The sequence below is a fragment of the Labrus bergylta genome, chromosome 11, assembly GCF_963930695.1.
Source record: "Labrus bergylta chromosome 11, fLabBer1.1, whole genome shotgun sequence".
In the NCBI taxonomy this organism is placed as follows: Eukaryota; Metazoa; Chordata; class Actinopteri; order Labriformes; family Labridae; genus Labrus; species Labrus bergylta.
Window position 1 is genome coordinate 21,446,098 of NC_089205.1, and position 26,217 is coordinate 21,472,314.

Genomic DNA, 26,217 nt, shown 5'->3' on the forward strand with positions numbered 1-26,217 from the left:
ATGTGTGTACAAAACACTTTAATAACGCTTCAATAACTCAACCTCAGTCACCTGCAGATGAAATCTTTACAGTTTAATTCCTTACTGTGGCCTCGCTGTAAATGTGCTGCAGAGGTAAATGATCTGGGTCAATGTAGTACGCACAGGAAAGAATACATGCTCTATTTGTGTTTTTGACACTCGTATCTCACCAGGCAGGTGGATATGAACTCAAAGAACGTGTTTGGACAACCTCGACTCAGAGCGTCACTAAGGGACCTGCGTTCTCCGAGACGGACGTACAAAAGTACCATCGAGGACGACCTGAAGAAACTGATCATCATGGACAACCCTGGAGAGACACCACAAAGAGATCCAGTGAGGAACACACCCACAGTTTCTGCACACCCATTTCTATCAGTCCACTGTCTCCCCTTTTTTTAAATTTGCTCTGACCTTTTTTCTCCCTGCAGTCTCCCAGACGGACTTTGCAGCGCACCTTCTCAGACGAGTCGTTGTGCAGTGGGCGCAGAGAGGCAAGCTTCGCCAACTCTGAGAACCAGACGACTCCCACTGACTTACTGTTCACCTGCACGCTGCCCACACGCAGACACATGCAGAGCAAAAAGGGTGAGTTCAAACTTCAGCCAGGAACTAAATATTCACTGCCAAACCTGCTCTGTTATTTGCTGCCAGCTTTCAATCTGTCAGTATCAGAGACTGTTATGCAAGAGTTTTTATTTTTTAAATTCCTGACTTCTGCAACCCGTTGTCCTCTCCCCCGTCCTTCAGTTCCTCTGTCGGCCTCAGAGCTGTCTCTCACAGAAGTAAGAGACAAAGTCCCCCCCCTGAGGAGGCTGGACCCCGGGCTGATGCCTCTCCCTGACACAGCCTGTGGACTGGAGTGGTCCAGCCTGGTCAATGCTGCTAAAGTCTACGAAGGTGAGGCCGGAGAGTCTTCAGGATTAGGTTTGTTCAGTTACATATAATATATGGTGTGGGTGTGGGTTTTTTTGTTTTTGTGTTTGGACAAAAAAAATGTTTGAATAAGCAGCTTCACTCAGACAGACAGTGCAGGTATGTGCTCTCTGCTGAAATTATAGCTCAACATTTTACGAAGAGATGCACATAATAACTACTGATAACTACTGATTGTTTTCTACCATATACAGTATGTGATTCTTAGTCTAAATTTTCAAGGATATACAATTGTTCTGTTGTAAGAAAAAAGTGAGATTGATGAAAATAATGAAACAGCTCGTCATGTAAGTGATCTTGTAAGTGTAAGTCATGTTGTCTGGATGTGGAGGGTCGATCAGGTTCACCTTGTCTCACTCTTCTGTCACATGATACTCCTGGGAAAGAAAGACAGATCTTAGTGTTGATCACAAAGACCACCACAGCCAAGACAAACGCTCCAGAGACTCGAGCCAACACTTGATCTCTGAGTTTACCTGCTGCCAGCTCCTCCTCTGTGGAGACGTTTTGTGTCCTGTATCCCGAAGGACTAAAAGTCTCGTTGGTGCAGCTTTTTGATCAAGAAATGATGCGTCCTTTTTTTTACAGCACAAAGAGCCGTCTCCCTCTTCTCGCTGAATGAGCCACAGGCTGGAGGTCCAGACATGAGACCAGCCGTCAGTCCAGTCCAGTTTCAGACTCCTCAGACTCCTCGGACCACGCCCACTTTCAGCTGGTAGGTCAAACTACAGCTACTGTTGTAAAGTTGAAAAATAACTCCTTAGATACACGTTTATTCTTTTCTTAACTTTGTCATGACTGCCCCCTTGTGGTAAATGAGTTGAACTGAATGTGTGTTCACAGCGACGAGGTGCCCAACGAATTGTCTGGTCGGCTCTACCACCTGGAAGTGATGCTGAAACAGCTCAACAATGATCTGGAGAGAGTGAGAATCATTTCTTTTCACAATTTTCTCTTTACTAAACAGTTAAAAAAATATAAAACCTCCTGGGCGGAATTTGAACCCAAGGACAGGACAGTGAGGTCTCGTCCACCTGTTTGAAAGCCCACTCTTTTCTTTTGCCGTCACATTGTAATTCATTAGTGCTTTATTGACTTGTGAAAACAGATTCACAGTGTTTCTACTGATTCTGATGGTAGTCTAATTTAAAGGGTATCATGTGGCACAAAAATGTTTTTTTACAGAACCATTAAAACAATTTTATCAGCACATACTTGTGCAAGAATTCTCATAAACAATTTCTCAGTTTACACAAGTTTATAGTTTTTCTTTCCTGCCATTGATATTGTAATCTTTAATCTGTTTTGTTCCTCAATCATTTTTTTAATGTTGTCACTTTTTTAACTATATTGTGAGCTACTATAAGAATGATATAGTCGTGAAATATTGGTAACATCTTAATAAAACTTGTAAAAATATTTTTGTATGTTTCCATTATTGATGCTAAGCTAAACTAATAGCTATTAGATGGAAGTATGTTGTTGATCTTCTCCATCCCTAAGGCAAAAAAAACTAATAACTGAGTTGCAGCATTTTTAAATGACTCTTTTCAGTAATAGTAAAAAACATAAGCTCCATTTGTTTTCTGGTAACACTTTAAAGTCATTATTTCTGGGGGGTTTTTATGTCTAATTTCACTGCCTCTCTCCCTCCAGGAGAAGCATGATAAAGTCGTCCTGCTCGCAGAGATGGCCAACCTGAGAGAGAACAACCAGCGGCTGCAGGAGGAGAGCCTGACAGCCAGCGAGCAGCTCAAAAAGTTCAGTCGTCTTTACACAAACCCCAAGAGCGAGAGCGACCACGAGGCTCACTCCTTAACACACGAACATGACTCAAAGAGGGAGTGACACCAGCACCTGCAGGAGGAGAAGAGGGAGATATTCAGGCCGCAGAGGGAGGACGACTGTGAGACAAATCCTCTTTCCTTGCACACACAGGGGCAGCAAAGGTCACAATGATGTCACCTCACACAGCTTCCACTGGACTGCCTTAAACTGTAGAGAGAGTGAGGGGAAAAAAACAACCTGATTTTTCTAATGCAACACTCCCCGAGCCTGTTCACACACACACACACACACACATACACACACACACACACACACACACACACACAGAGCAGGGAGCCTCCCTCTCTGTAGTCTGAGCCTGTTTATTTTTGTAAACTGAAGTGGAAAAGTCTTATAGACCTGTCCTATGTTTAAATACTTACCTACTATGCCAGAGGAGCGAGTGCAGGAGGAGAACCTGACTGTTTAAGAGACATTACATCACCTGGAGAGGCCTAGTACTGTTTCTGCAGCAAATCAGCCAAAAACTAAAGACTCATTACAGACTGCATCTCCCAGAATGCACTAGAAGTATGGAGACTCTACAGACATGGTACTGTAGATAGATGAGGTACAATTCTCATGTATCAATATGACCTTTATTGTACTGATATTGTATAACAGTCTTACTAAAGAGGTGTGTGTGTGTGTGTGTGTGTGTGTGTGTGTGTGTTGGGTGTACAGATGGTACAGATACTCAGAAGCATTACAGCACAAATGTTTTTGTGCTCAATTTCTTTCCCTTTGGTGTGTGTGTGTGTGTGTGTGTGTGTGTGTGAATGTGATGGACTTCTGAGTGAAGAACAAACCTGTTTACGGTCATATAAAAACGTTTGGGCCACATTATTCTTCTTTCCTCCGTAAACATGGACGAACCACAGTCCCTGAGATGTGAAACAAGCCATCAGGGAGTGTAAACAGTCCACGTCTTAAAACTCGGAGATAAACTGAATTTTATCTTTAGTGTAGTGATTTGTTTTAAAGTTGATCGTCACTGTTTTTAGCAGTGCTGCATCATCTCAGACCTAAATGTACTGAAAGTGTATTTTATCCCTGTGACATTCTCTCACTGCGTCTTTTGAAATGATCTTTTCATTCTGATATTGAAACAGATGTATGACATGTCAAGTCAAATGCATTATGCGTTTTAGAATCTATTCCTTAATTATGAAGCTGCTCTGATTAGCTTAGCATAAATACTAGAAACAGACAAAAGCGGTTAGCTTTGCTCTGCCAAAATACAACAGGATGAGCTTTACAGCACTTCTAAAGGTCATAAACTAACACATTAAATAAATATAAAGTCACCCTTTAAGATAGTCCTTTCTAAATTCACAGGCTTTTGTTTTGGGATCCTTGTAGTCATTTCCAGGAGACTCCATGGGTTGCCTGGTAACCGGTTCCGTTGTCACTACTTCTGTAACCGTGTTCGATCCTGCTATCTGATTAGTTATTTCAGCCAACTGCTGAAGAAGATTTTGTTTAGCTTTTTCTTGTTTTACTATTATAATATTTTTGCCTGCTTTTGAAAACAGTTAGCAGACATCTTGCCCTCATACTATTTCAATAAAATATACTAAGATATAACAAGTATTAAGTGAACTTTAGGGGTGCTGCTGGGTAGATTTTGTCACTTTTAGGGGCTAGCTGTTCTCCCTTGTATCCGTCTTTATGCTAAGCTAAGCTTTGTTCATTACCCCCCATGAGTCAATCTCTCCATCCCGCTCTCTTCCAGACAGAAAGTCAAACTATTGTTGTTATTGTTTCTTCTCTGCATAGCCAAATAATCAACATGAAACTGTACATGAAACTCACTGGACAACACTGAAGCTCCGTCATATCTAAATTGCTCTCTGTGTGTGTGTGTGTGTGTGTGTGTGTGTGTGTGTGTGTGTGTGTGTGTGTGTGTGTGTGTGTGTATGTGTGTGTATGTGTGCGCGCGCGTGTGTGAGAGAGAGAGAGGATTTGTCGCTGTGTTCTGTGATAAGAACCCAAAATGAACACAAACTACACTATTTATACTGCTAACTTTAACGATATTGTGTACTATATCTATTTTTCATACAGTAGTAGTGTGTTTTGGATCCTGGGACTGAAAGGACAAATCCTCCCTGCAAAGGATGAATCTAAGCTTTCTGTGTCAGAACGGATAATTTCTGATCAAACTGAATTTAATGATCATCTCCTGCTCTGTAGATCAGCTACTTTTTCCTGGTCTGACTGGAACTGTTGTATTGTCACACCCCACCTCACTCAGGTTTCTCGAGATGCTGTTAAAGACTCTAACCATGTGGACGTTTGGGCTGAGAAGCAGATAATTTGTCATTGTAGTTCCCCTTTAAATAGTTACCGGTATGCATATTAGAAAACCAATTAGCAGCGATTTTAAGACTATTTTTAAATTTTTAATCTATTGCCATGATTTTAAAATGTTGAATTAGCAGGATTAGCCTAAACAGACTTTCTCCACACCTGGACATGTAGTAATATGTGCCCTGAAGTTTTAGCTAACACGCCTACTCCTCTTATGAACAAAACTTCCTTCTACTGGCACATGATCTGTAGAGAAAACGAACAGTCTGTCCTCCTGCTCCGCCTCAGCCTTTAATGTCTCCACCTCCTTTATTCTCCTGCAGCTAGTCACATCAACTTTTATAACAGTAGACTTTATACTTGAGCCTATTTTCACCTTTACTAGTCCGTCGTCACAGATTAAAAATATAATGAGGTTCGCTTCATGACTGGAACAATTTCTTGTCTTTGTGCAGCTTCGCAGGTGTCGCTGTGATTTTAGTATCTGCATCTCTCACTAGTTTGCTTTGTAAAACTGGCAAGGTTTTCCTCTTTTGAATATCTATTTTGTTCATGTTATGTGTACTGTAAGCTTTTGATAGCGTACACCTGAATCCCTGTTGAACAAATGAATATTGCATTATGGTTAACGGTAATATTGTATGCCTAGGTTTGTTTTTTAGATGTTTTAATATTTTGATAATTTATTTTTTAACACATTCCCACTGTTGCAGACAATAGTGAAGATAAGAGGGTACTGTGTTTTATTTGTGTATGCGTTCTTTTCTTCTGATCTCTGTACAAAAACATGATTTGTATGATTTATTGTTTTTTTGTTTTTTTCTATTTTCTCGAGTCGTTGTTCCTCCTTGTGCATCACTGCTTCCTGCATGTTGCAGAGGTTTGAGGTGCAAAGATGAAAAGGTGTGGTTCCATATTGTTTTCTTTGGGTTGTAATAACTTGTACATTTAAAAGTGTAAATTATGTTTCCATTATTTTATACAAAATATATTAAAATAACTATCAAAACATTGGATGATTTTATTTGTTCATTTTTAATGTCGTACAATATTCACCTCGTCATCGCTCTGATGTTTCACAAGTGGTTGTTGAGACGTGCAACCGCTATTCATGGTCGGAAAGTTTTTACATCTCTTCTCTGTTCTAACAAAGTGCTCAGAATTCCTGAACTCTAAGATGGCATTGGTCTTTGATTTATTGTAACAGTCACACCAAAGCAACTTCCATTTTTAACTGCTGAATTCTGGCATCTTAAACATTAAAACATTTAAGTTATTAGAAGTAAAGGTTCATTTAAAAATACATTAAATATTTGCAGGTTCACTTTTTAATGCATTAAATGGTTTTGAGAAGACAAAAGAAGAAATTAAACACCTGATCATTTTTAAATTTGTTCAAACTTGTTTGGCCAAGTCTACATAATTTCTTAAATGGATAAATAATTACATTTTTCCTGAAATCAAATAATCCTCACTAAAGTTATCCTTGAAGTGCAATCAGTCAAATCTTAATGCATTAAGATGACGTGTAAATCATGACAAACCCCTCCCTTACTTTCAGGTGAATACTGTATTAAACGTTCTAAAACAGTCAGATGAGTCAACAGCTGCAATTGGCAGAAGAACGGATCTGGGGACAAGGTCCACATACAGTTGTAAATCTTAATGAAGCAGATACTAACATCCTGTTCTAACTATGATTAAAATCATTGGACTGGTCTCACAACTCTGACGCCCTCTTCAGGAAGGGACAGAGCAGGATGTTCTTCCTGAGGAGACTCGGCTCGTTCAGTGTCTGCAACAGACTCCTGAAGACCTTCTACCAGTCTGTGGTGGCCAGTGCCCTCTTCTTTGCTGTGGTGTGCTGGTGGGGTGGTATCGAGACTGGTGAGGAAGGCCCGCTCTGTAGTGGGTCTGGATCTGGACAGTTTGGAGACAGTGGGTGAGAGAAGGATGAAGGACAAAATCATAACCATCCTGGATAACTCCTCTCACCCTCTCCATGACGAGCTGTGGCAGATGGGCAGCTCCTTCAGCCAACGCCTCATCTCCCCCCAGGTGCAAAACAGAGCGCTTCAGGCGCTCCTTTGTGCCCACTGCCATAAGACTGTACAACAGCAGCCTATGACAACAGTAACAGTCCGTCCTTGACACTAAACTTTACCCCCACAAAACACGACCTGCTTCATTATTATCATTGTATTATTATTATTACTTAGGTCAATATATATATATATATACATATATACTGTACATTCTATATATTTTTCATTATATTATACTAGTCTATATTATATAACATTTCATTATATTATATAACTGCACTCTGCATTACTGTGGTACAACACTGCCTCTTCTCTGCTGTTTACATTACTTGCTATTTATTTATCATACCAAGTCACTTTAATCATCACTTATAACTGTATCGTCATTCTCTTGAAATACTGTCTCAATTCCCCCGTTAACTTCCTCATTCATTTTTATATATACCCCATTTTTTTTTCCTTGCTTATCTATTCTGTTTAATGTGTATTTGAGCTTTCTTGTCTGTGTTGCTGTAACGCCTGGATTTCCCCTCTGGGGATCAATAAAGTATTATCCTATCCTATCATATCGTCTGCAGCCCCGTCTTGTGCCCGTTATCAGTTTAAATCTAGTAGGTTTACTCCATTCAGTGCAAACAAACACAAGTTAATAACTTTCAAAGCTTGTTTTATTTGCATCATAAAATACATTCTTCGGTAAGTACTTGCATTGTAGACAGAACACTATAATAAAATTAATTAGATAAATTCTGACGAGCTTGCCGCAGTGTAAACGGGTGTGAACAGTGAAAAATGCTCAAGTTGTTTAGTAGAAAGGTTACAAATACTTGTGTAACATGTAACACTTCACCATCAAATCACAGTGACACTCAATCCCCTAGTCACCCTCTCTAAAGAGACTAAACTTTAAGTGTTCGGGTTCAAGATCCACACATGAGGCAGTCATCTCGATTCTCCAGAGAACACACCATGGCCGCCATGTTGCGCTCTTTGATCTCCTCTGAGGCCTTGACCGGCTCCTGCGCCTCCTTCAGCTTCTCCTTGTTCAGGGTGAACTGGATGGGGTTAGCGGCTGGCTTCGTCCGCAAGTAGTACATTCCTGTTTTCAGACCCTGTGAAGAAAAATGTAAATAAATTTAACACGATTTGAGATTTATAGAAATATGTCATTCTTTCATCCTGATCCGTCTCACTCACTTGTTTCCAGCCGTAGAAGTGCATGCTGGTCAGTTTGCCATAGTTAGGTTCAGCGATGTGGATGTTCAGGGACTGGCTCTGGTCGATGAAGGCGCCGCGGTCAGCCGCCATCTTGAGCACGGTCTTCTGGGAAATTTCCCAAACGGTTTTATACAGCTGCTTCAGATCGTCAGGAATCCCATCAATATCCTGAAGAACAAGCAAAAATGTTGACAAAAAACATACCATGAAAGCTCATGAACCTTATTTATTACATTAAAAAGATAAAGATAGTAACAGTATAATTTTCTTTCGATTTACTTAAACTGGTCAAATTCCTGATGAAGGCATTTACAGAAAATTCAAAAATATGTTTTTCTACCAGGATACAGTGTGTATGGCTAGATTACCTGAATGGAACCGTTATGACCAATCAGCTGATTCTTCATCTCCTCGCTCCACAGCCCCTTCTCCGTCAGGTCTTTGAGCAGATGAGGGTTGACGATCTGAAACTCTCCAGACAGGACTCTGCGGGTGTAGATGTTGCTGGTGTAGGCCTCGATGGACTCGTTGTTGCCCAGGATCTGTGCGGTGGAGGCGGTGGGCATCGGGGCGAGCAGCAGGCTGTTCCTCACGCCATGTTTGGCGATCTTCTCCTTCAGCAGCTTCCAGTCCAACAGGTCGGTGGGCTTCTTCTCCCACATGTCGTACTGCAGAATCCCCTTGCTGACCGGAGACCCTTCGTAAGTCTCGTACGGGCCGAGCTCGGCAGCCAGCTCGCAGCTTGCCTCAAGGGCGGCGTAGTAGATCGTCTCAAAGATGTGAATGTTCAGCAACTGGGCCTCTGGGCTTTCAAACGGGTACCGCATGAGGATGAAGGCGTCAGCCAAACCCTGAACGCCGATACCAATCGGCCTGTGACGCTTGTTTGACTTCTCGGCCTCCGGTACAGGATAGAAGTTGATCTCGATGATCTTGTTCAAGTTCTTGACGATAACTTTGGTGACGTCTGCTAGTTTCTTAAAGTCAAAAGTCCGCTCAGAGGTGACATACATGTTGAGTGCAATGGAAGCCAGATTACAAACGGCTACTTCATCATGGCTGGTGTATTCAACGATTTCTGTGCAGAGGTTGCTGCTCTTGATGGTGCCCAGATTCTGATGGTTGGTCTTTCTGTTGCAGGCGTCTTTATAAAGCATGTATGGAGTACCTGTTTCTGTCTGGGACTCGATGATTGCGTGCCACACCTGCTGAGCTTTCACCACACGCTTCACCCTCCCCTCCTTCTCATATGAGGTGTAAAGCTTCTCAAACTCCTCCCCCCAGCACTCATCCAGCCCAGGGCACTCATTAGGACACATCAGAGACCAGTCCTGGTTGCTCTCTACTCTTTTCATGAACAGGTCGGGGATCCACATGGCGTAGAAGAGGTCTCTGGCTCTCTGCTCCTCCTTTCCTGTGTTCTTCTTCAGCTCCAAGAAGTCAAACACATCAAAGTGCCAGGGCTCAAGGTACATGGCGAAGGCTCCGGGCCTTTTGTTTCCACCCTGGTCGACATAACGCGCCGTGTTGTTGTACACTCTCAGCATGGGGACAAGACCGTTTGAGTTGCCATTTGTGCCGGCAATGTAGCTCCCTGTCGATCTAATACAGCTGACTGCTACGCCGATTCCTCCAGCTGATTTGGAGATGAGGGCGCACTGCTTCAGAGTGTCATAAATGCCTTCAATGCTGTCGTCTTTCATGGCTAGCAGGAAGCAGCTGGACAGCTGTGGCCTGTTGGTTCCTGCATTGAAGAGGGTAGGTGAGGCGTGTGTGAACCACTTCTCAGACAGCAGGTTGTAGGTCTCGATGGCTGCATCTATGTCGGATTTGTGGATTCCGACAGAAACTCTCATCAGCATGTGCTGTGGTCTCTCAGCCACTTTTCCGTTAATCTTCAGCAGGTAGGAGCGCTCCAGGGTCTTGAAGCCGAAGAAGTTGTAGGAGAAGTCTCGGTCGAAGATTATGGCTGAGTTAAGGCGGTCTTTGTTCTCAAGAACAAGGTCTAGTGTTTCTTTGGAGATCATAGGGGAGTGGCGTTTGTTTAAGGGGTTGATGTAGTTGTACAGGTCCTCCATCACATCACTGAACACCTTCTTGGTCTCTTTGTGCAGGTTAGAGACAGCGATCCTTGCAGCCAGGATGGCATAGTCAGGGTGTTTGGTCGTGAGTGTGGCAGTGATCTCTGCAGCCAGCGTGTCAAGCTCCACCGTGGTGACTCCGCTGTACAAACCCTGGATCACCTTCATCGTTATCTGAGTCGCATCGACAAAGTCTGAGTTCAGGCCATAGCACAGCTTCTGGATGCGAGAGGTTATTTTGTCGAACATGACGCGCTCTTGGCGTCCATCTAGGGGGGGAAACAACAGTTAACCACATTAGAATCATTTTTCAAAAAAGGTCAACGAAATTATTTTAAAAATAAATAATAAGTTACTTCCATGCAAATATTTTATCAACAAAACAGTGTAATTTCTCCTGGAATATATTTTAATTACTAATCACGACACATCATTTACGTGAGTAGAACACCAATGATACAGAGAAAAATGTATCTGCGTGGTCAAATCTTAACAGGTTATATTAAATTTCCAGATGAAAATCGTTGTTGCATTTTGTGTCACCTCAATGTTGAAGGTTGTGGAAGGGTCAGGTGATTTTAATTACAAGAGTAGTCTAATATACTGTATATTCAAATAGGTCGTAATAGTTAAGAGTTTTCAAGTATCACATAAAGTAATGGAGTATAAAGTCTTATATTTGCATCAGAAATGCAGTGGGGCGGTAACATATACGAGTTTCTTAAAACAGTGCCCAATTACAGTAGTTAATTAAATTGAAGTGGTTGCTGTTCACTAATGCTATAAATTCATTATATTGTACCTTTTCATGTTATTCATTTAAGTTTTCCTTCTTTAAATGTTGAATTAAAAAAAGAATAATTACTTGTCTCTTAATATATTAAGAACCCGGAAATATTTAAACTAATAGCTGTGAGCTACGTTTTTTCTGTGAACACACATTAAACAGTAATTGAATGCAGATTTAATTCATACTGCTTTGCTAAAGTGCTCATGATGGATAGGCCGGGTCTTTGTAACATAACAATAAGTAAGGTCTTTTACCTGCTTTTTGTAACATAACAATAAGTAAGGTCTTTTACCTGCTTTTTGTAACACAACAATAAGTAAGGTCTTTTACCTGCTTTTTGTAACATAATGAGTGAGGTCTTTTACCTGCTTTTTGTAACATAATGAGTAAGGTCTTTTACCTGCTTTTTGTAACATAACAATGAGTAAGGTCTTTTACCTGCTTTTTGTAACACAACAATAAGTAAGGTCTTTTACCTGCTTTTTGTAACATAATAAGTAAGGTCTTTTACCTGCTTTTTGTAACATAACAATGAGTAAGGTCTTTTACCTGCTTTTTGTAACATAACAATAAGTGAGGTCTTTTACCTGCTTTTTGTAACATAATGAGTGAGGTCTTTTACCTGCTTTTTGTAACATAATGAGTGAGGTCTTTTACCTGCTTTTTGTAACACAACAATGAGTAAGGTCTTTTACCTGCTTTTTGTAACATAATGAGTAAGGTCTTTTACCTGCTTTTTGTAACATAATGAGTAAGGTCTTTTACCTGCTTTTTGTAACATAACAATAAGTGAGGTCTTTTACCTGCTTTTTGTAACATAATGAGTAAGGTCTTTTACCTGCTTTTTGTAACATAACAATAAGTGAGGTCTTTTACCTGCTTTTTGTAACATAATGAGTCAGGTCTTTTACCTGCTTTTTGTAACATAACAATAAGTAAGGTCTTTTACCTGCTTTTTGTAACATAATGAGTAAGGTCTTTTACCTGCTTTTTGTAACATAACAATGAGTGAGGTCTTTTACCTGCTTTTTGTAACATAACAATGAGTAAGGTCTTTTACCTGCTTTTTGTAACATAACAATAAGTAAGGTCTTTTACCTGCTTTTTGTAACATAATGAGTAAGGTCTTTTACCTGCTTTTTGTAACATAACAATAAGTGAGGTCTTTTACCTGCTTTTTGTAACATAACAATAAGTGAGGTCTTTTACCTGCTTTTTGTAACATAATGAGTAAGGTCTTTTACCTGCTTTTTGTAACATAACAATAAGTAAGGTCTTTTACCTGCTTTTTGTAACATAATGAGTAAGGTCTTTTACCTGCTTTTTGTAACATAACAATGAGTGAGGTCTTTTACCTGCTTTTTGTAACATAACAATGAGTAAGGTCTTTTACCTGCTTTTTGTAACATAACAATAAGTAAGGTCTTTTACCTGCTTTTTGTAACATAATGAGTAAGGTCTTTTACCTGCTTTTTGTAACATAACAATGAGTGAGGTCTTTTACCTGCTTTTTGTAACATAATGAGTAAGGTCTTTTACCTGCTTTTTGTAACATGATGAGTAAGGTCTTTTACCTGCTTTTTGTAACATAACAATGAGTAAGGTCTTTTACCTGCTTTTTGTAACATAACAATGAGTAAGGTCTTTTACCTGCTTTTTGTAACATATTGAGTAAGGTCTTTTACCTGCTTTTTGTAACATAATGAGTGAGGTCTTTTACCTGCTTTTTGTAACACAACAATGAGTAAGGTCTTTTACCTGCTTTTTGTAACATAATGAGTAAGGTCTTTTACCTGCTTTTTGTAACATAACAATAAGTGAGGTCTTTTACCTGCTTTTTGTAACATAATGAGTCAGGTCTTTTACCTGCTTTTTGTAACATAACAATAAGTGAGGTCTTTTACCTGCTTTTTGTAACATAACAATAAGTAAGGTCTTTTACCTGCTTTTTGTAACATAATGAGTAAGGTCTTTTACCTGCTTTTTGTAACATAACAATGAGTGAGGTCTTTTACCTGCTTTTTGTAACATAACAATGAGTAAGGTCTTTTACCTGCTTTTTGTAACATAATGAGTAAGGTCTTTTACCTGCTTTTTGTAACATGATGAGTAAGGTCTTTTACCTGCTTTTTGTAACATAACAATGAGTAAGGTCTTTTACCTGCTTTTTGTAACATGATGAGTAAGGTCTTTTACCTGCTTTTTGTAACATAACAATAAGTAAGGTCTTTTACCTGCTTTTTGTAACATAACAATGAGTGAGGTCTTTTACCTGCTTTTTGTAACATAACAATAAGTAAGGTCTTTTACCTGCTTTTTGTAACATAACAATAAGTGAGGTCTTTTACCTGCTTTTTGTAATATAACAAAGGCTTTTACATTTTTTTGGCGCCAAACATGACAAAGGACTCGTGCCTACCTCCATAATTAATACATTTCACTGAATACTTGAGGCCAACATGCATTTCGTTTGAGTTCATGATAACATTTACTTGTTTTTAAGTTGATTTCGGTAAAATAATCTCCATAAAGCTGAAACCTGTTTTGTAACACTGCTTGAATAGCAAAGCTAGTTTCACTAAAGAGCTACTAGCTGACTTGTATCCTGGTTCGTCGACTTCAGCTTTGTAGGTTTGAGTTATGAGTAATAACAACGTGTCGGTCGGTGTGAGGCCGCAGGTGAGGCGCAGTCAACTCGTTAATGAACTGCTATATCTGTACTGGTGACAGGAGGAGAACTTAAGCTAACCTGAGGCGGAACAACACCTCTACATAAGAACAGAAAACATCTCACCTCGTTTAATCACATGCATGCTGGAGGACTGTGAAGTTAACTCGTCTACAGAAGGCAGCAGGTGTCCAGAGACGGGTTTTATCTTCTCCTCGGCGACAAGTTGTGCTGCGGAAACACAAACTCTACTCAACCTCAGACGATAAAGCGCGAATGACTCCTAAAAACCCCGCTAAGGGTTGTATTTGTACGGAAGGCGTCACCGCCACGTGAACAGATTGACAGGCGATTTTATCCAATCAGGAGCAAGACAGTGCGGGACTTCGTGTCTGAGGACCAATCACTGTCGTTTCATATGTCAGCTTCCTCTTCCGCTAATTTTCACGGACAGAAATCTGGCGGGAGAGAAGTGGGTCACAACCACAACCTAGATCAGGGGTGGGCAACTGGCGGCCCCCATCAACCCTCAACGTGGCCCTCGGGTCAATTTTGACACATCAATTAATTGGAAACATGAAGAAAAGATGACAAAATCTGCCATGAAATAGTGAAAACCAGAAATATGTCCATAATAATATTTGATCACTGGTATATGTTGAGTTAAATTTGAGACATTATTGACTGTAATGGTTTTTGTGTTCTACAATTTGGCCCTTGCTGTGACCAAAGTTGCCCCATCCCTGATCTAGATATACGGGTCATATAACATGTTGTGAATTGTCCCGACATGATTCAGGATTTTTATACACAAGATTGGAAATTGATTTATGTGTGTTCCTACAATATTTAAAAGTGCAAAGCATTAAAATCAAACATTCCTGCAACTCCAAAAAAAAAGATTAAGTACACGAATGATTTCATTGTTTGGGTCAGTGTTTAAGAAAAAGGAATTAAAAAGCAAAGCTGGCTGACAATTGTTCCCAGAGCTTGAACATAGGTTGCTGGTGTGAAATGTAATGTAATGTGTGGGTAACAACTTTAGAAATTCAACATCTATTGCTTTGTGAGGTAAGGATTAGTTAAACAGAGGTCATATTATTTATGTTTCAACACTTAGTGTAAAATGGAAGGAAAGATCTGATTTAAATGTATTAACGGGGATGCTCATCTGTTGTTTTCGTATGTATACAAAATCAAAGTCGGTAGGCTACTACAGTAACTCAGGCATATAAAAAAACAGTAATGATCTAGTAGGTTGCACCTTTCATGTATTTACTTCACTTTTGTTTGGTTCTAAATTAAAACTTTCTTCAGTTAAAGTAGCAAGTCCATTCTGTAGAAAAACTCTGTTATACTGTGCAATATGTATTTTATATTTCTGCAATATTTTACATTTCATACTGTGCAATATGTATTTTATATTTCTGCAATATTTTACATTTCATACTGTGCAATATTTATTTTATATTTCTGCAATATTTTACATTTCATACTGTGCAATATTTATTTTATATTTCTGCAATATTTTACATTTCATACTGTGCAATATTTATTTTATATTTCTGCAATATTTTACATTTCATACTGTGCAATATGTATTTTATATTTCTGCAATATTTTACATTTCATACTGTGCAATATCTATTTTATATTTCTGCAATATTTACATCTCATACTGTACAATATTTATTTTATATTTCTGCAATATTTTACATCTCATACTGTGCAATATTTATTTTATATTTCTGCAATATTTTACATCTCATAATGTGCAATATTCATTTTATATTTCTGCAATATTTACATCTCATACTGTGCAATATCTATTTTATATTTCTGCAATATCTATTTATATTCTGTTATGCTACTACCTGTAAATAACTCCTACCATACATTGCCCATATTACCTGAATGAGAGTTCCTTTTTTTCATTTTCTTCTTTTGTTGTTTTTAGCTGTGGATGCTTGTATGTGTGTGCACTTTAAAGTGAAGCCAAATAATTTTGTTGTACAATTGTATAATGACAATAAAGACATTCTATTCTATTCTATTCTGTTATTGGTGAAAGGTGATTGCTGGTAAATTTCAGATTAGTTCTGATGGGCTAATGGGAGAAGTTAACACAACATGTTAAGTAAAATAAAATGTGAAAATGTATTCGTCTGTCCTATCTGGCATATTGCTCTGAATGATTTACAGAGAGAATGAGAAAGTAGATTCTTAATGTGGAATTAAAAGGTAAAAATGTTGCCTCTGAAATATATAAAGCAGGATGACAGAGTCACATGAAATGTGAAGTACATCTACAGAACTTGCAGGCCACTATCAATTCATCCTTATTTTTACAGTCTATGATCCTTACCTTCGCTGCAAGAATCTACATTTGGGATCATGTGTATGTTAGTTAGTTTGTTGTAGTTACAACTCCCGTCCAGTAGGTGACCGTGGCGCACCACTAAGCATCAAAAGTGTCTAGAAGTAACGCCATTTCCTACCAGTTGGTGGCGGTAATGCAACACAACGCTGTTTGCAGACCGCTAACAAAGCACCGAGAAGAAGAACCAGAACACACGAAGACGTCCTGTAGTATGAGAGCAGGAAAATGTGCCTATTTCTTTTTAAAGGATTCTGCACGAAAACAGTTGTGACAAGTTTGCTACATGGGTAATAGTCGCCGCTTTTTCATTATTAGTTGTAAGAAAAGACATATTCGTGTAAAACCAGGGTAAAGAGAGGCTTGTTAAACTGCAGCAGCGACTTGATCTGTGTCTGTGTTAATTGTAATGTTTAGTGGATTAACTTGATCAAAGAAGCTCTTTGGTCAGCCATGCCTTCAAAGACCCGGGCTCCCAGACTGGCATCGGAGATCGGGACCACAAAATACAGACTATTACATGTGGGGGATGGAGTAAGATGGTGAAACAGGACTATACACACACGCAAACACACACGCACACACACACACAGCCTGTTATCGAGTCTGCTGCAGGTCCAGAGCCAGCGCACTCCTCAACTTCCTGTGTGGATTTCCCTCCTACATGCTGCACAAGTCCGCTTGTACACGTAGCTGTGCTGACACACCGATAAGCACCACAGACAGTCTGTGTCTCTGAAGTCATGTCCAGGTCCAATCGACGGTACAAGCCTTTGCAGCAGAGCAACAACAGCGGCTCTTTACCCGGCTGTGAGGGGCTGCGGATGCCCAGAGCCCGGGTGCTGCTGGTCTGTCTCCTCGGTGCCCTGGTACTGGCGGGGGTGCTGGGAATCTACCTGTCCAACGACACCTCCGCCAGTGGACAGGTGAACGGCATAGCAGCAGCAGATCTGACCAAAGACAGGGTAAGATTAATGACATGCAAACTCAGTACGGAGCCCAAAGTGTTAACTGGAATATAATAACCAAAGGCAGATGGTGTTTCACTGTTTCATGAGACGTGTCAGTCTCGGCTGCTCTATTATGGAAAAAAAAAAATCATAATCGCGATTATTTTTGATTGAAACTCGATTTCTTTAGCAGCACTAGTACAGCCCTTGTTATTTTCTGTGCCAACATGTTCTCCCTCGCAGTGCTGTATTGTTTCTCTACCTTTTGATTTGTAAACAAACATTTAAAGGTCTGATCACATGTGTGGTGAGGAATTAATCATTGATTGATCAATAGGTGGAAAGACAGAAATATTATCAGCTGCTATTTCTTAAGCAATTAATTATCAAGAAGACAAAATGCCAATAGTTCTCTCAATCCAGCGAGGAGGATTTGCTGCTTTTTTTTTCTATAGGTTTATGGCCTAACGCCACAGATCACACATTTACATCAGGGGACTGAACAACATATGTACAGCATGTGAAACACTTCGCCTGGTTTGATTGGAAAAAGTGAAACACTTCCTTAAACACTCTTACATGGAAACTACTGAAGAAACTGAAGAAAAAGAGAGGAAGGACTCCTCTCCTATGACGTACTGACATACAGAGGCCCAGAGTGAAATAATTATAGATGGATCCAGAATGACATTTAACAACTGGAGAGGGTTGTGTTGCTTAAAGATCGAGATCCAGACAGATTTGTAGGCTCCTTTGTTTGTAATAAGCTTCTGTGACTGATACAATTTCTTAAAAAAAAAAAAAAAAAAGGTCAGTTTGCAGCTGAAGGAACTAAAATCTAAATACTTTTGGACCAGAGAGAAGTGTTAGTAAGACAAAACTAACAGAGTTATTCCTTCATCTTGGACATGAATACATTGTAAAAAATTACAGGCAAATCAGAAATCTGAAATGAAAGTAATAGAATTGTGCACACTCTCACCGACAACATTTAGGCCTTTTTTATGAAGCCGCTTAGTGCAATTTGTGCAACATATAAAATCCTCCAACGTCAGACCTTCTATTCACACAAGGGCACAAAAAATAACGTTTCATTGGTAAATAAAAGGTAGAAACTTCAGGAAAAAACAACAGACGAGTGGTCCTTCATTCACCATGAAACCACATGGAACGGATACTGTAGAAAGACAGAATACTACAAAATTACAATACCACATGTAGAAACAGAATGACAGTTATGAGCAAGTTTTAGGTGCCACCTTGAACACATAAAAACCTCCTCACCACAGTGACATGGAGAGAGTTCTCTGAGCTTTAGTCATACTTTGCTGTCTAAGTAGTTTTGGGGTTTTAGCTCCCTACATTTTCTATTTAATCATATCGTCTTCTCTCCTGTCCATCCAGTTGTCCCACAAACCCAGTAAGTGCTCTCCAGCCCAAATCCGCCGCCTGGCCTCTCAGGTAGACGGTACTCGCCTGTGGGAGAATCACCTGAAGCCAATCCTCATCCAGAGGCTCCCGGGGACACAAGGCAGCCTGGCCGTGCAGCAGGTGTGTGTAAATATTTAGTTTCCATCTCATCTCATTTTAAACAAATGGGTTCCTCGCTCTTTTTAAACCTACCCTCTCTGCTCTGCTTCAGCACATCACCTCCACTCTGGCCTCGCTGTCTGCCGGCTGGGCCATAGACCTTGACTCTTTCCAGTCTGCAACGCCTCGCGGCCAGGTTGCGTTCACAAATATTGTCGCCACTCTGGATCCCTCGGCTCCACGGAGGTTACTGTTGGCATGCCACTATGACTCCAAGGCTCTGCCTCCGGACCCAAGGGCCCCTGAGAGGGTGTTTCTGGGAGCCAGTGACTCTGCGGTGCCGTGTGCTATGATCCTGGAGCTCGCCACCTCTCTGGATGCCCAACTTAGATCCTTTAAACAGCTGGTGTGTAGTTATGAGCTGGTGGTTGCACTTGATATTTAGAGAATATTAGTTTCCCTTTATTTGATACTTTCATGTTTTACTTCATAAAAATACACACAGCCTGAGGTGCTGACACTTTGTTTTTTTTCTAATACTGATTTCACCCCGCTGCCTCTTTGCCTGCAGTATAGGATAGAAAATGCTGACACCAGCCCGTTGTTTTCTTTGCTGCAGTCATCTGTAAATAGCAGTATCTCTCCTGAGGCTGTGATTTATGTAGTTACTGAAGAGACACACACTGCAACTTTACTGCAGACAGAGAAACCAGCTTCATTCCATCATTCCTCTTAATTAGATCCCTTCTGCTCATTTTCCCCTTTTAGAAACTTCCAGTGACTCTTCAGCTGGTGTTTTTTGACGGGGAGGAATCATTTGAAGAATGGACCGCCACAGACTCGCTGTATGGCTCCCGTCACCTGGCAGAGCGGATGGCCAACACGCCGCATCCTGCAGGAAACACACACGCCACCATGCTGCAGGCAGTGGTGAGAGGGGAAAAAAAAAAAAGTTTGCTTTATGCAGCAAACACACACTGCATCCATTGTCACATGCTCACATCCAGCGGAGACACACTCAATTATGTATGAGGATGCTGAATTTAACAAAATGCATGAACCCAGCACATCTTAAACTTTACTACAGCAACAGTTCTAGCATGTCTTTATAGACTGGCCTTGTGTTTTTATGAATAGAATAATGTGGGATAGGTCTGTATCTAGTTATAAGACACTTACAACTGCAGGAGATTTCCCCAGAGACGAGGAACATTTGGCAGAACTCAATGCATCTCGACCACAGGGACCAGGGTCTAAATGGAGGTCAAGGCAGTGCTGCTGGGTCTTGCAAAGGAAACAAGTAACCACATCAAAGAAGCAAGACCACAGGCTTTTTGCAAAAGAGCTGTGGACTGTGATTACTCTGAGCTGCATGCATTTCAAATGAAACGCTTTATAATGCATTGGATTACAATGGTCTGAATAGGCCACTTAATAATGCTGCTAGTCATTTTGTTTTTTTGCAAAGTTGCAAAAATGGTCTGAAAAGTTGCTTAATCAAGTGAGAAAGTTGCCAAGTTAGCAACGATGCTTACTGTAACTTGTAATAGACGTTTCAACGGGACTCATGCAGCATTTCTATAACATGTAAAAAAAATATATGTCCTTAAGTATTCACACCTTTTGTTTTACAATATGGTGCAATGCAATATGATATACTGGAAAATGTGTCTTTGACTGAAGTAGAGAGAGACAGGAGATTGTAGGAAGCAAGCCCAAATAAGAATCTACACTTTGAAGCAGGCCCTAATGAACACCCCACTACCAACATTTGTTCGGTGCTTCACAGAAAAACAAGCCCACAGTTGCCTTTGATAAACTGACTATAGGTTCAGGTAAATTATTTAGCTCCCAATAATGGCCTTATCTTGGCGTATAACTTACAGGTGGGACTTGTAACACAGAAAGCTTCTGATTGGTTGAGTGTTGGGTAGGATTTTTTTTTTCAGCCACAATTTTAACAATCTGCAAACCAGTATGTGTTTTTTTCACTATGCTTGAAGGGAAAATTACAAAAGAAAAGACGACAGATGGGCTCTTGCCGAAATCTGAGCCCTTATAAGCATTTATAATAAAGACAACTTCTAGCTTGTTGTCTTTGCAGTGTTGCACAAATGATAAAGTTGGTCTGTCTTTATACTGCACGTTGTTTTTGTAAAACAATGTGTTAATACAACCTTTACCTAATTGTGGTCCATACCGCCCAGCCCGGGGGTACTAGTGGCATAGTGGTTTGTGTGCGCAACCCATGTGGGGAGGTTTTAGTTCTCTAGGCAGGCGGCCCGAGTTCGAATCCGATCTGTGGCCCCTCTCCCGCATGCCATTCCCCACTCTCTCTGATTCCTGACTCTATTTACTGTCATTTCTCTACAATAAAGGCACACAAAATAAATCTTTATGTAGATATATATATCTACATAAATACCGACCAGCCCTTTGATGAAGTTTTGAGAAAAGGCCAAACTCTTTTTCTTCACCGTCCACTCCTGCTTTGCCTGTTCAGTCACATGCAGTCATGTGGCTACACATGACCGCTGTTTCCATGTGTTGTGTTTTTTCAATGGCCATTTCCATCTCCACACCTCCCTATTTGTACTTCTCTTCCAGGACCTCTTTGTGCTGTTGGACCTGCTTGGTGGTCCTGATCCACTTATTGCAAATCATTTTGATAACACGGCACGCTGGTTTGACCGGCTGATTGCTGCAGGTAGGAACTGGCTGTAACTTCTTTATGACTATTTAAAATCCCTCCCTGTGTGGTAGAGCCTAACTCCTCTCTTTACCCCTCACTCACAGAAAAGAGACTCCACCGTCAGGGGTTTCTAACGTCTCACCCCACAGAGCAGACGTATTTTAGGAAAGATGTTTACCTCGGCCCCGTACAGGACGACCACATACCATTCCTTCACAAAGGTGAGTGATAACACAAACAATCAAATGTAGAAGATATTCCAGTGTTTGAGTTATCAAGACCAGTATCCTTCTCCTTCTCCCCACTTTTTACCACGATACAGATGTCCCTGTGCTCCATGTCATCGCCACCCCCTTCCCACAGTTCTGGCATACGCTGGACGACACAGAGGAGAACATGCACCGGCCCACTGTGGTAAACCTGACCAAGATCCTTGCTGTGTTTCTGGCAGAATACCTGGGCTTCTGAACACCAAACACTGGCAACTTATTGTGCTGAAGGTCCATGTGTAAATATCACAGAAAGACCTCTACTTATTACCCCATACTGGAGTACTATGGCTGTAAGTCACGCTGATGACAAATGAGTGCAACAAAAAAACCACAACCTGATTAAGACGTTAATAAAGAAACAAGAACCTGGTGATATGAAGTGAACCGGGGCACTTCAGTAGATGAAACAACAACTTTACCAAAGACTGTGGCCCTGCTGGATTTGCCTGTCACCGTGGTTACACATCAGGGCTGTGTTAAAGCCCCTGTCTACATGTATGGGCTTATGATGTGTACAAGACAGTCAAGAGTAAGTAGTTTATAGAGGTGGAGGAACAATTTATATAGTTGATTCTGTGAATTTAATTTTTTACTTATTTCCTGTGAAAAAAATCCTAGCATTTATTTCCCTCCTGTGAATATGATTGACAAGCTCTAATGTATCTCAAAGACAGGCTTGGAGCTGCTGTGAACACTGTTCATACAGTGATAAAGGTCAAAACATGGTACGCCACATCTGTGAAAAAAAATCTGTCAATAGGAACATTTAGATTTTTGACCTGCTGTTATTTAATCCTAGCTTTATTATATGGATATACTGTATAAGAAAAAAAACCTCCAAAAATGGTAATTTACAGCTTGCAAACGCTGTCAAAACAACTTCAATAAAGTCAGAATTGTTCAATTTATATTGTCTTTAAATTTGATGCAACTTAAGGAGGTCACAAAAACGAGTTACTAAAAGCTGTTGTAGCTTCTACATATGGGCACATATGGGGAAAAAAATTCCAGTATCCTTCCTAAAACCAGTTTTAAAACAATGTCAGCTCATTCATGGTTTGGTTATACACTCTTCTTTGTAAAGAATATGTTCAACTACCTTCAAAGACCTGAAAATGTTCTTTCAGAGTTGTAGGTTGTTAAAAAAAACAAAAAAACATGACAGGTGAAGGACCGATTCAAAGGAGTCCTCCACACATGTGACGCAGAGTTGGTGGTGGTGGTGGGTGAGACAAGGGTGGAGGTGCAGGGCAGGAGTGTTGGAGAATCGGGCTGTCAGGAGGTGAGGAGTCGAGGTCAGACAAAGGGCAGATTTCAGTTCCTCCAGAGCAAGAAACTTTGAAACTGAATAAAGAGATGACACACATTAGAAAACAGAAATAATGATCTTTTTATGTCCAGTAAAAGTTTGCATAATGTGTTTATTACACCACAAGAGGGCCTGTTTTTATATGTATAAAAGCATAGACTGTATACATTATTTACAGTCAATAGTATAAAGAAGGAAACTGGACCTTTGGACTGGCTCAGAAACAGAATGGACCATTAAAAGTAATTATTGTTTAAAATATAATGAAACTATCATGCAGTTTTCATTTTAATATTTCTGTGTGACCACTAAAGGGACCAGAAGCAAATTTCTCATCAGTCAAGGAACAATTGTCTTTATTTCCCTTTCCAAGCCTGGCGCAGTCTAGGCCTGTGAAGGCTGTTTCGTCATGAGCCGGGGATCCGGCCGAAGATTTCTGCCCTTTAATAAGGCAGTTTTTTCTTACCACTGTAACTTTTGCTGCTTTGCTAAAAGTGCTCATGATGGATAGGCCGGATCTTTGTAATATAGCAATAAGTAAAGTGTTTTACCTGCTTTTCGTAAAGTGTCTCGAGATAACACTTGTTATGAGTTGATGCTATACAAATAAAAATTGATTGATTGATTGATTGATTGATTTATTTAAGGAATGTAAGATCACATTTTTTGTCATGAAATGTTTTTGCATTTCATAAAATTAGTTTGCGATTAGTTAGCTAGTAATGACATATAAATCAGTGCAAACCGGTGTCAATGCCTCCTTATTATTTTCTTACTTGAACACCCTTAATATTTACAGTCTATGTTAAGACCCTGCTCTTCTCTTGGCTATGGAGGATGAGATTTGACAAAAGTATAAATAAATAAATGTAAAAATAAATAAATAAATGTAAAAATGAATAAATGTGGAAATAAATAAAAGTATAAATAAATAAATGTAAAAATAAATAAATAAATGTAGAAATAAATAAATGTGGAAATAAATACATGTATAAATAAATGTGGAAATAAATACATGTAGAAATAAATAAATGTGGAAATAAATACATGTATAAATAAATAAATGCGGAAATAAATAAATGTGGAAATAAATACATGTAGAAATAAATAAATGTGGAAATAAATAAATGTGGAAATAAATACATGTATAAATAAATAAATGTAAAAATGAATAAATGTGGAAATAAATAAAAGTATAAATAAATAAATGTAAAAATAAATAAATAAATGTAGAAATAAATAAATGTGGAAATAAATAAATGTGGAAATAAATACATGTATAAATAAATGTGGAAATAAATAAATGTGGAAATAAATACATGTAGAAATAAATAAATGTGGAAATAAATACATGTAGAAATAAATAAATGTAGAAATAAATAAATGTGGAAATAAATACATGTAGAAATAAATAAATGTGGAAATAAATACATGTAGAAATAAATAAATGTGGAAATAAATAAATGTAGAAATAAATTTAAGACATTTAATTATTATGTCCCATTTATTTACCAGTTTTTATTTATTCATTCACGCATTTAATTATTTATTTATTTATTCATTATTTTATTTATTTATTCTAGTATTTATTTATACATTTATTTATTTATACTTTTGTCAAATCTCGTCTTCCATACTTGGCAGCCTACTGAGAATAAATCTCAAGATAAGACGATCCCTCCTCCGGCCCCGTTACTGACCCGTCAGAGTCCGTCGCTCGGTCCCTCTGCCTGCGGTTCTTGAACCAGTTGCTGACCTGTGTGCTCGTCAGGCCGGTGGCCGCTGCCAACTCCCGCTTCTCCCGGGTAGAGGGATACGGTTTATGGCGGTACCATTCCCGGAGTGTACTCCGTGATTTTTCCTGTTAGTAAGTTGTGTTAAAAAAACGTCAAAGCTAAACCACAACAAAGGCACATGGGGAAAAAGACTGTTCTATGCTAAGTAGGATATGAAGTCAGAATGCAACACTGATGAATATTCCTCTTAAATAGCATTAAAATGGGTGTCGCCGTTTTAAATTGATTGATATCCTGATGAACTGTTATTAACTAAAGAACTTCAGTAACTCTTCTAACTAAGTCCTGCAAGTGTCTCACGTTTACTTTCCCTCCCGGATGTATAGGCTAAATAAAGGTGTCAGTAAGATGTTTAAAGTTTAAAATTATTTGTTGAAGAAAATCAATAAAACATTAGTAAAGTATCATCTGCAGAATGTACTAACAATTAAAAAAAAAAAACAATTGTAGAAAAGTCTCAAAATCGATTCATAGAGGTATGCTGATAGCCTATTAGGTAGATTATAGACTAATTTAGTCTGTTACAGAGGTAGTTAGAGGTTGGGGAGAAGTTTGAATACACTATAACAGCTATAGAAAATAATTGATCAACGGAGGATCTTTTTTTATGTAGCCTACATTTTAAATCTGCATAAAGCCTAACCACAACTAAAATACCCCAGTAATTTGGTGGAGTAGAAATCAGAGGTAGCTTTGATCCTCAGGAACAATTACAGTATAAGTTTTACTTGAAAAAAAAAATATATACCAGAAGGCCAAATAAAAGGTGAAAAGCATATCAAAGATACATCAACAGATAAGATTTAGCCTACTTTGAAGCAGTAGCTCGTCTCTTCCCCATCCCAGATGGTGAGTGGTAGAGGGAATTTTCTCCTCAGACGATACTTCCCTACAGCTCCCAGGGGTCGGCCCCTCTGCCTCTCAGCTTCCATGTAGTGGGCTTGGAGCCAGAGCTGCTGCAGGACTGGGTGGCTGCGTGTGGAGAAGGGGAAACCCTCTAGCATGGTGTAGAGGTCAGTGAAGCGGCCTTGGTGGAAGGCCACTGCTGCTTTAGCCTTCAGCATGCTTTCTTGCTCCCAGAGGTGAGGAGTGGAGGAGGAGCAGGAGGGAGGAGGAAGAGTGTGGAGGAAGACAGCGAGGCGATCCATGCTACCTCTCTGCAGTAGAACCTCGCACACACAAGCTATCTGCTCGGCTGTGAAGATCATTGCCGTGGAAATTCGAGACTTAAGTTGAACCGAGATCTGTGTTGAAAGTATCTTCTTACAACCTCTCTTTTAAAACTGAACTACAGAGAGACAAATCCTCTGTGGAGCATTGTGGCTCATCTGTGGATAAACAAGTGAAAGAAAATGTGTGTTCATCTTCTCTCATCATGCCCTGACAGAATCA

The 26,217-nt window shown here is 39.6% G+C and overlaps 4 protein-coding genes across 5 annotated transcripts in view; 2 read left to right on the plus strand and 2 right to left on the minus strand.

The window, feature by feature from the left end:
- Nucleotides 1–6,111, plus strand: part of sipa1l3 (signal-induced proliferation-associated 1 like 3) — a 65,787-nt gene extending 59,676 nt beyond the window's left edge. Inside the window, exons 19-24 of one of the 2 annotated variants that reach the window (XM_020636103.3) lie at nt 195–357; nt 453–609; nt 772–948; nt 1,546–1,672; nt 1,801–1,882; nt 2,614–6,111. In XM_020636103.3, the coding sequence (XP_020491759.2) occupies nt 195–357; nt 453–609; nt 772–948; nt 1,546–1,672; nt 1,801–1,882; nt 2,614–2,805 (898 nt within the window). In that variant the 3' untranslated portion in view covers nt 2,806–6,111. The remainder of the gene's footprint in view (nt 1–194; nt 358–452; nt 610–771; nt 949–1,545; nt 1,673–1,800; nt 1,883–2,613) is intronic. The other variant, XM_020636104.3, reaches the window with a different exon arrangement.
- Nucleotides 6,112–7,792: 1,681 nt separating this feature from the next.
- Nucleotides 7,793–14,186, minus strand: LOC109985795 (ribonucleoside-diphosphate reductase large subunit). Its single transcript, XM_020636201.3, has 4 exons — nt 14,026–14,186; nt 8,729–10,710; nt 8,340–8,528; nt 7,793–8,254 (listed from the first exon to the last, which is right to left on the minus strand). Exons 1-4 carry the CDS (start codon nt 14,042–14,044, stop codon nt 8,063–8,065), a joined length of 2,382 nt encoding a protein of 793 aa, XP_020491857.2. The 5' UTR covers nt 14,045–14,186; the 3' UTR covers nt 7,793–8,062.
- Nucleotides 14,187–16,440: 2,254 nt separating this feature from the next.
- On the plus strand, nt 16,441–22,628 carry qpctla (glutaminyl-peptide cyclotransferase-like a). Its single transcript, XM_020636106.3, has 7 exons — nt 16,441–17,241; nt 18,631–18,777; nt 18,869–19,162; nt 19,525–19,686; nt 21,364–21,463; nt 21,553–21,669; nt 21,771–22,628. Exons 1-7 carry the CDS (start codon nt 17,020–17,022, stop codon nt 21,914–21,916), a joined length of 1,188 nt encoding a protein of 395 aa, XP_020491762.1. The 5' UTR covers nt 16,441–17,019; the 3' UTR covers nt 21,917–22,628.
- A 270-nt stretch (nt 22,629–22,898) lies between these two features.
- On the minus strand, nt 22,899–26,188 carry six9 (SIX homeobox 9). Its single transcript, XM_020636135.3, has 3 exons — nt 25,638–26,188; nt 24,730–24,890; nt 22,899–23,064 (listed from the first exon to the last, which is right to left on the minus strand). The coding sequence occupies exons 1-3, from the start codon at nt 26,031–26,033 to the stop codon at nt 22,899–22,901; spliced, it is 723 nt and encodes a 240-aa protein (XP_020491791.3). The 5' UTR covers nt 26,034–26,188.
- Nucleotides 26,189–26,217: the final 29 nt, after the last annotated feature.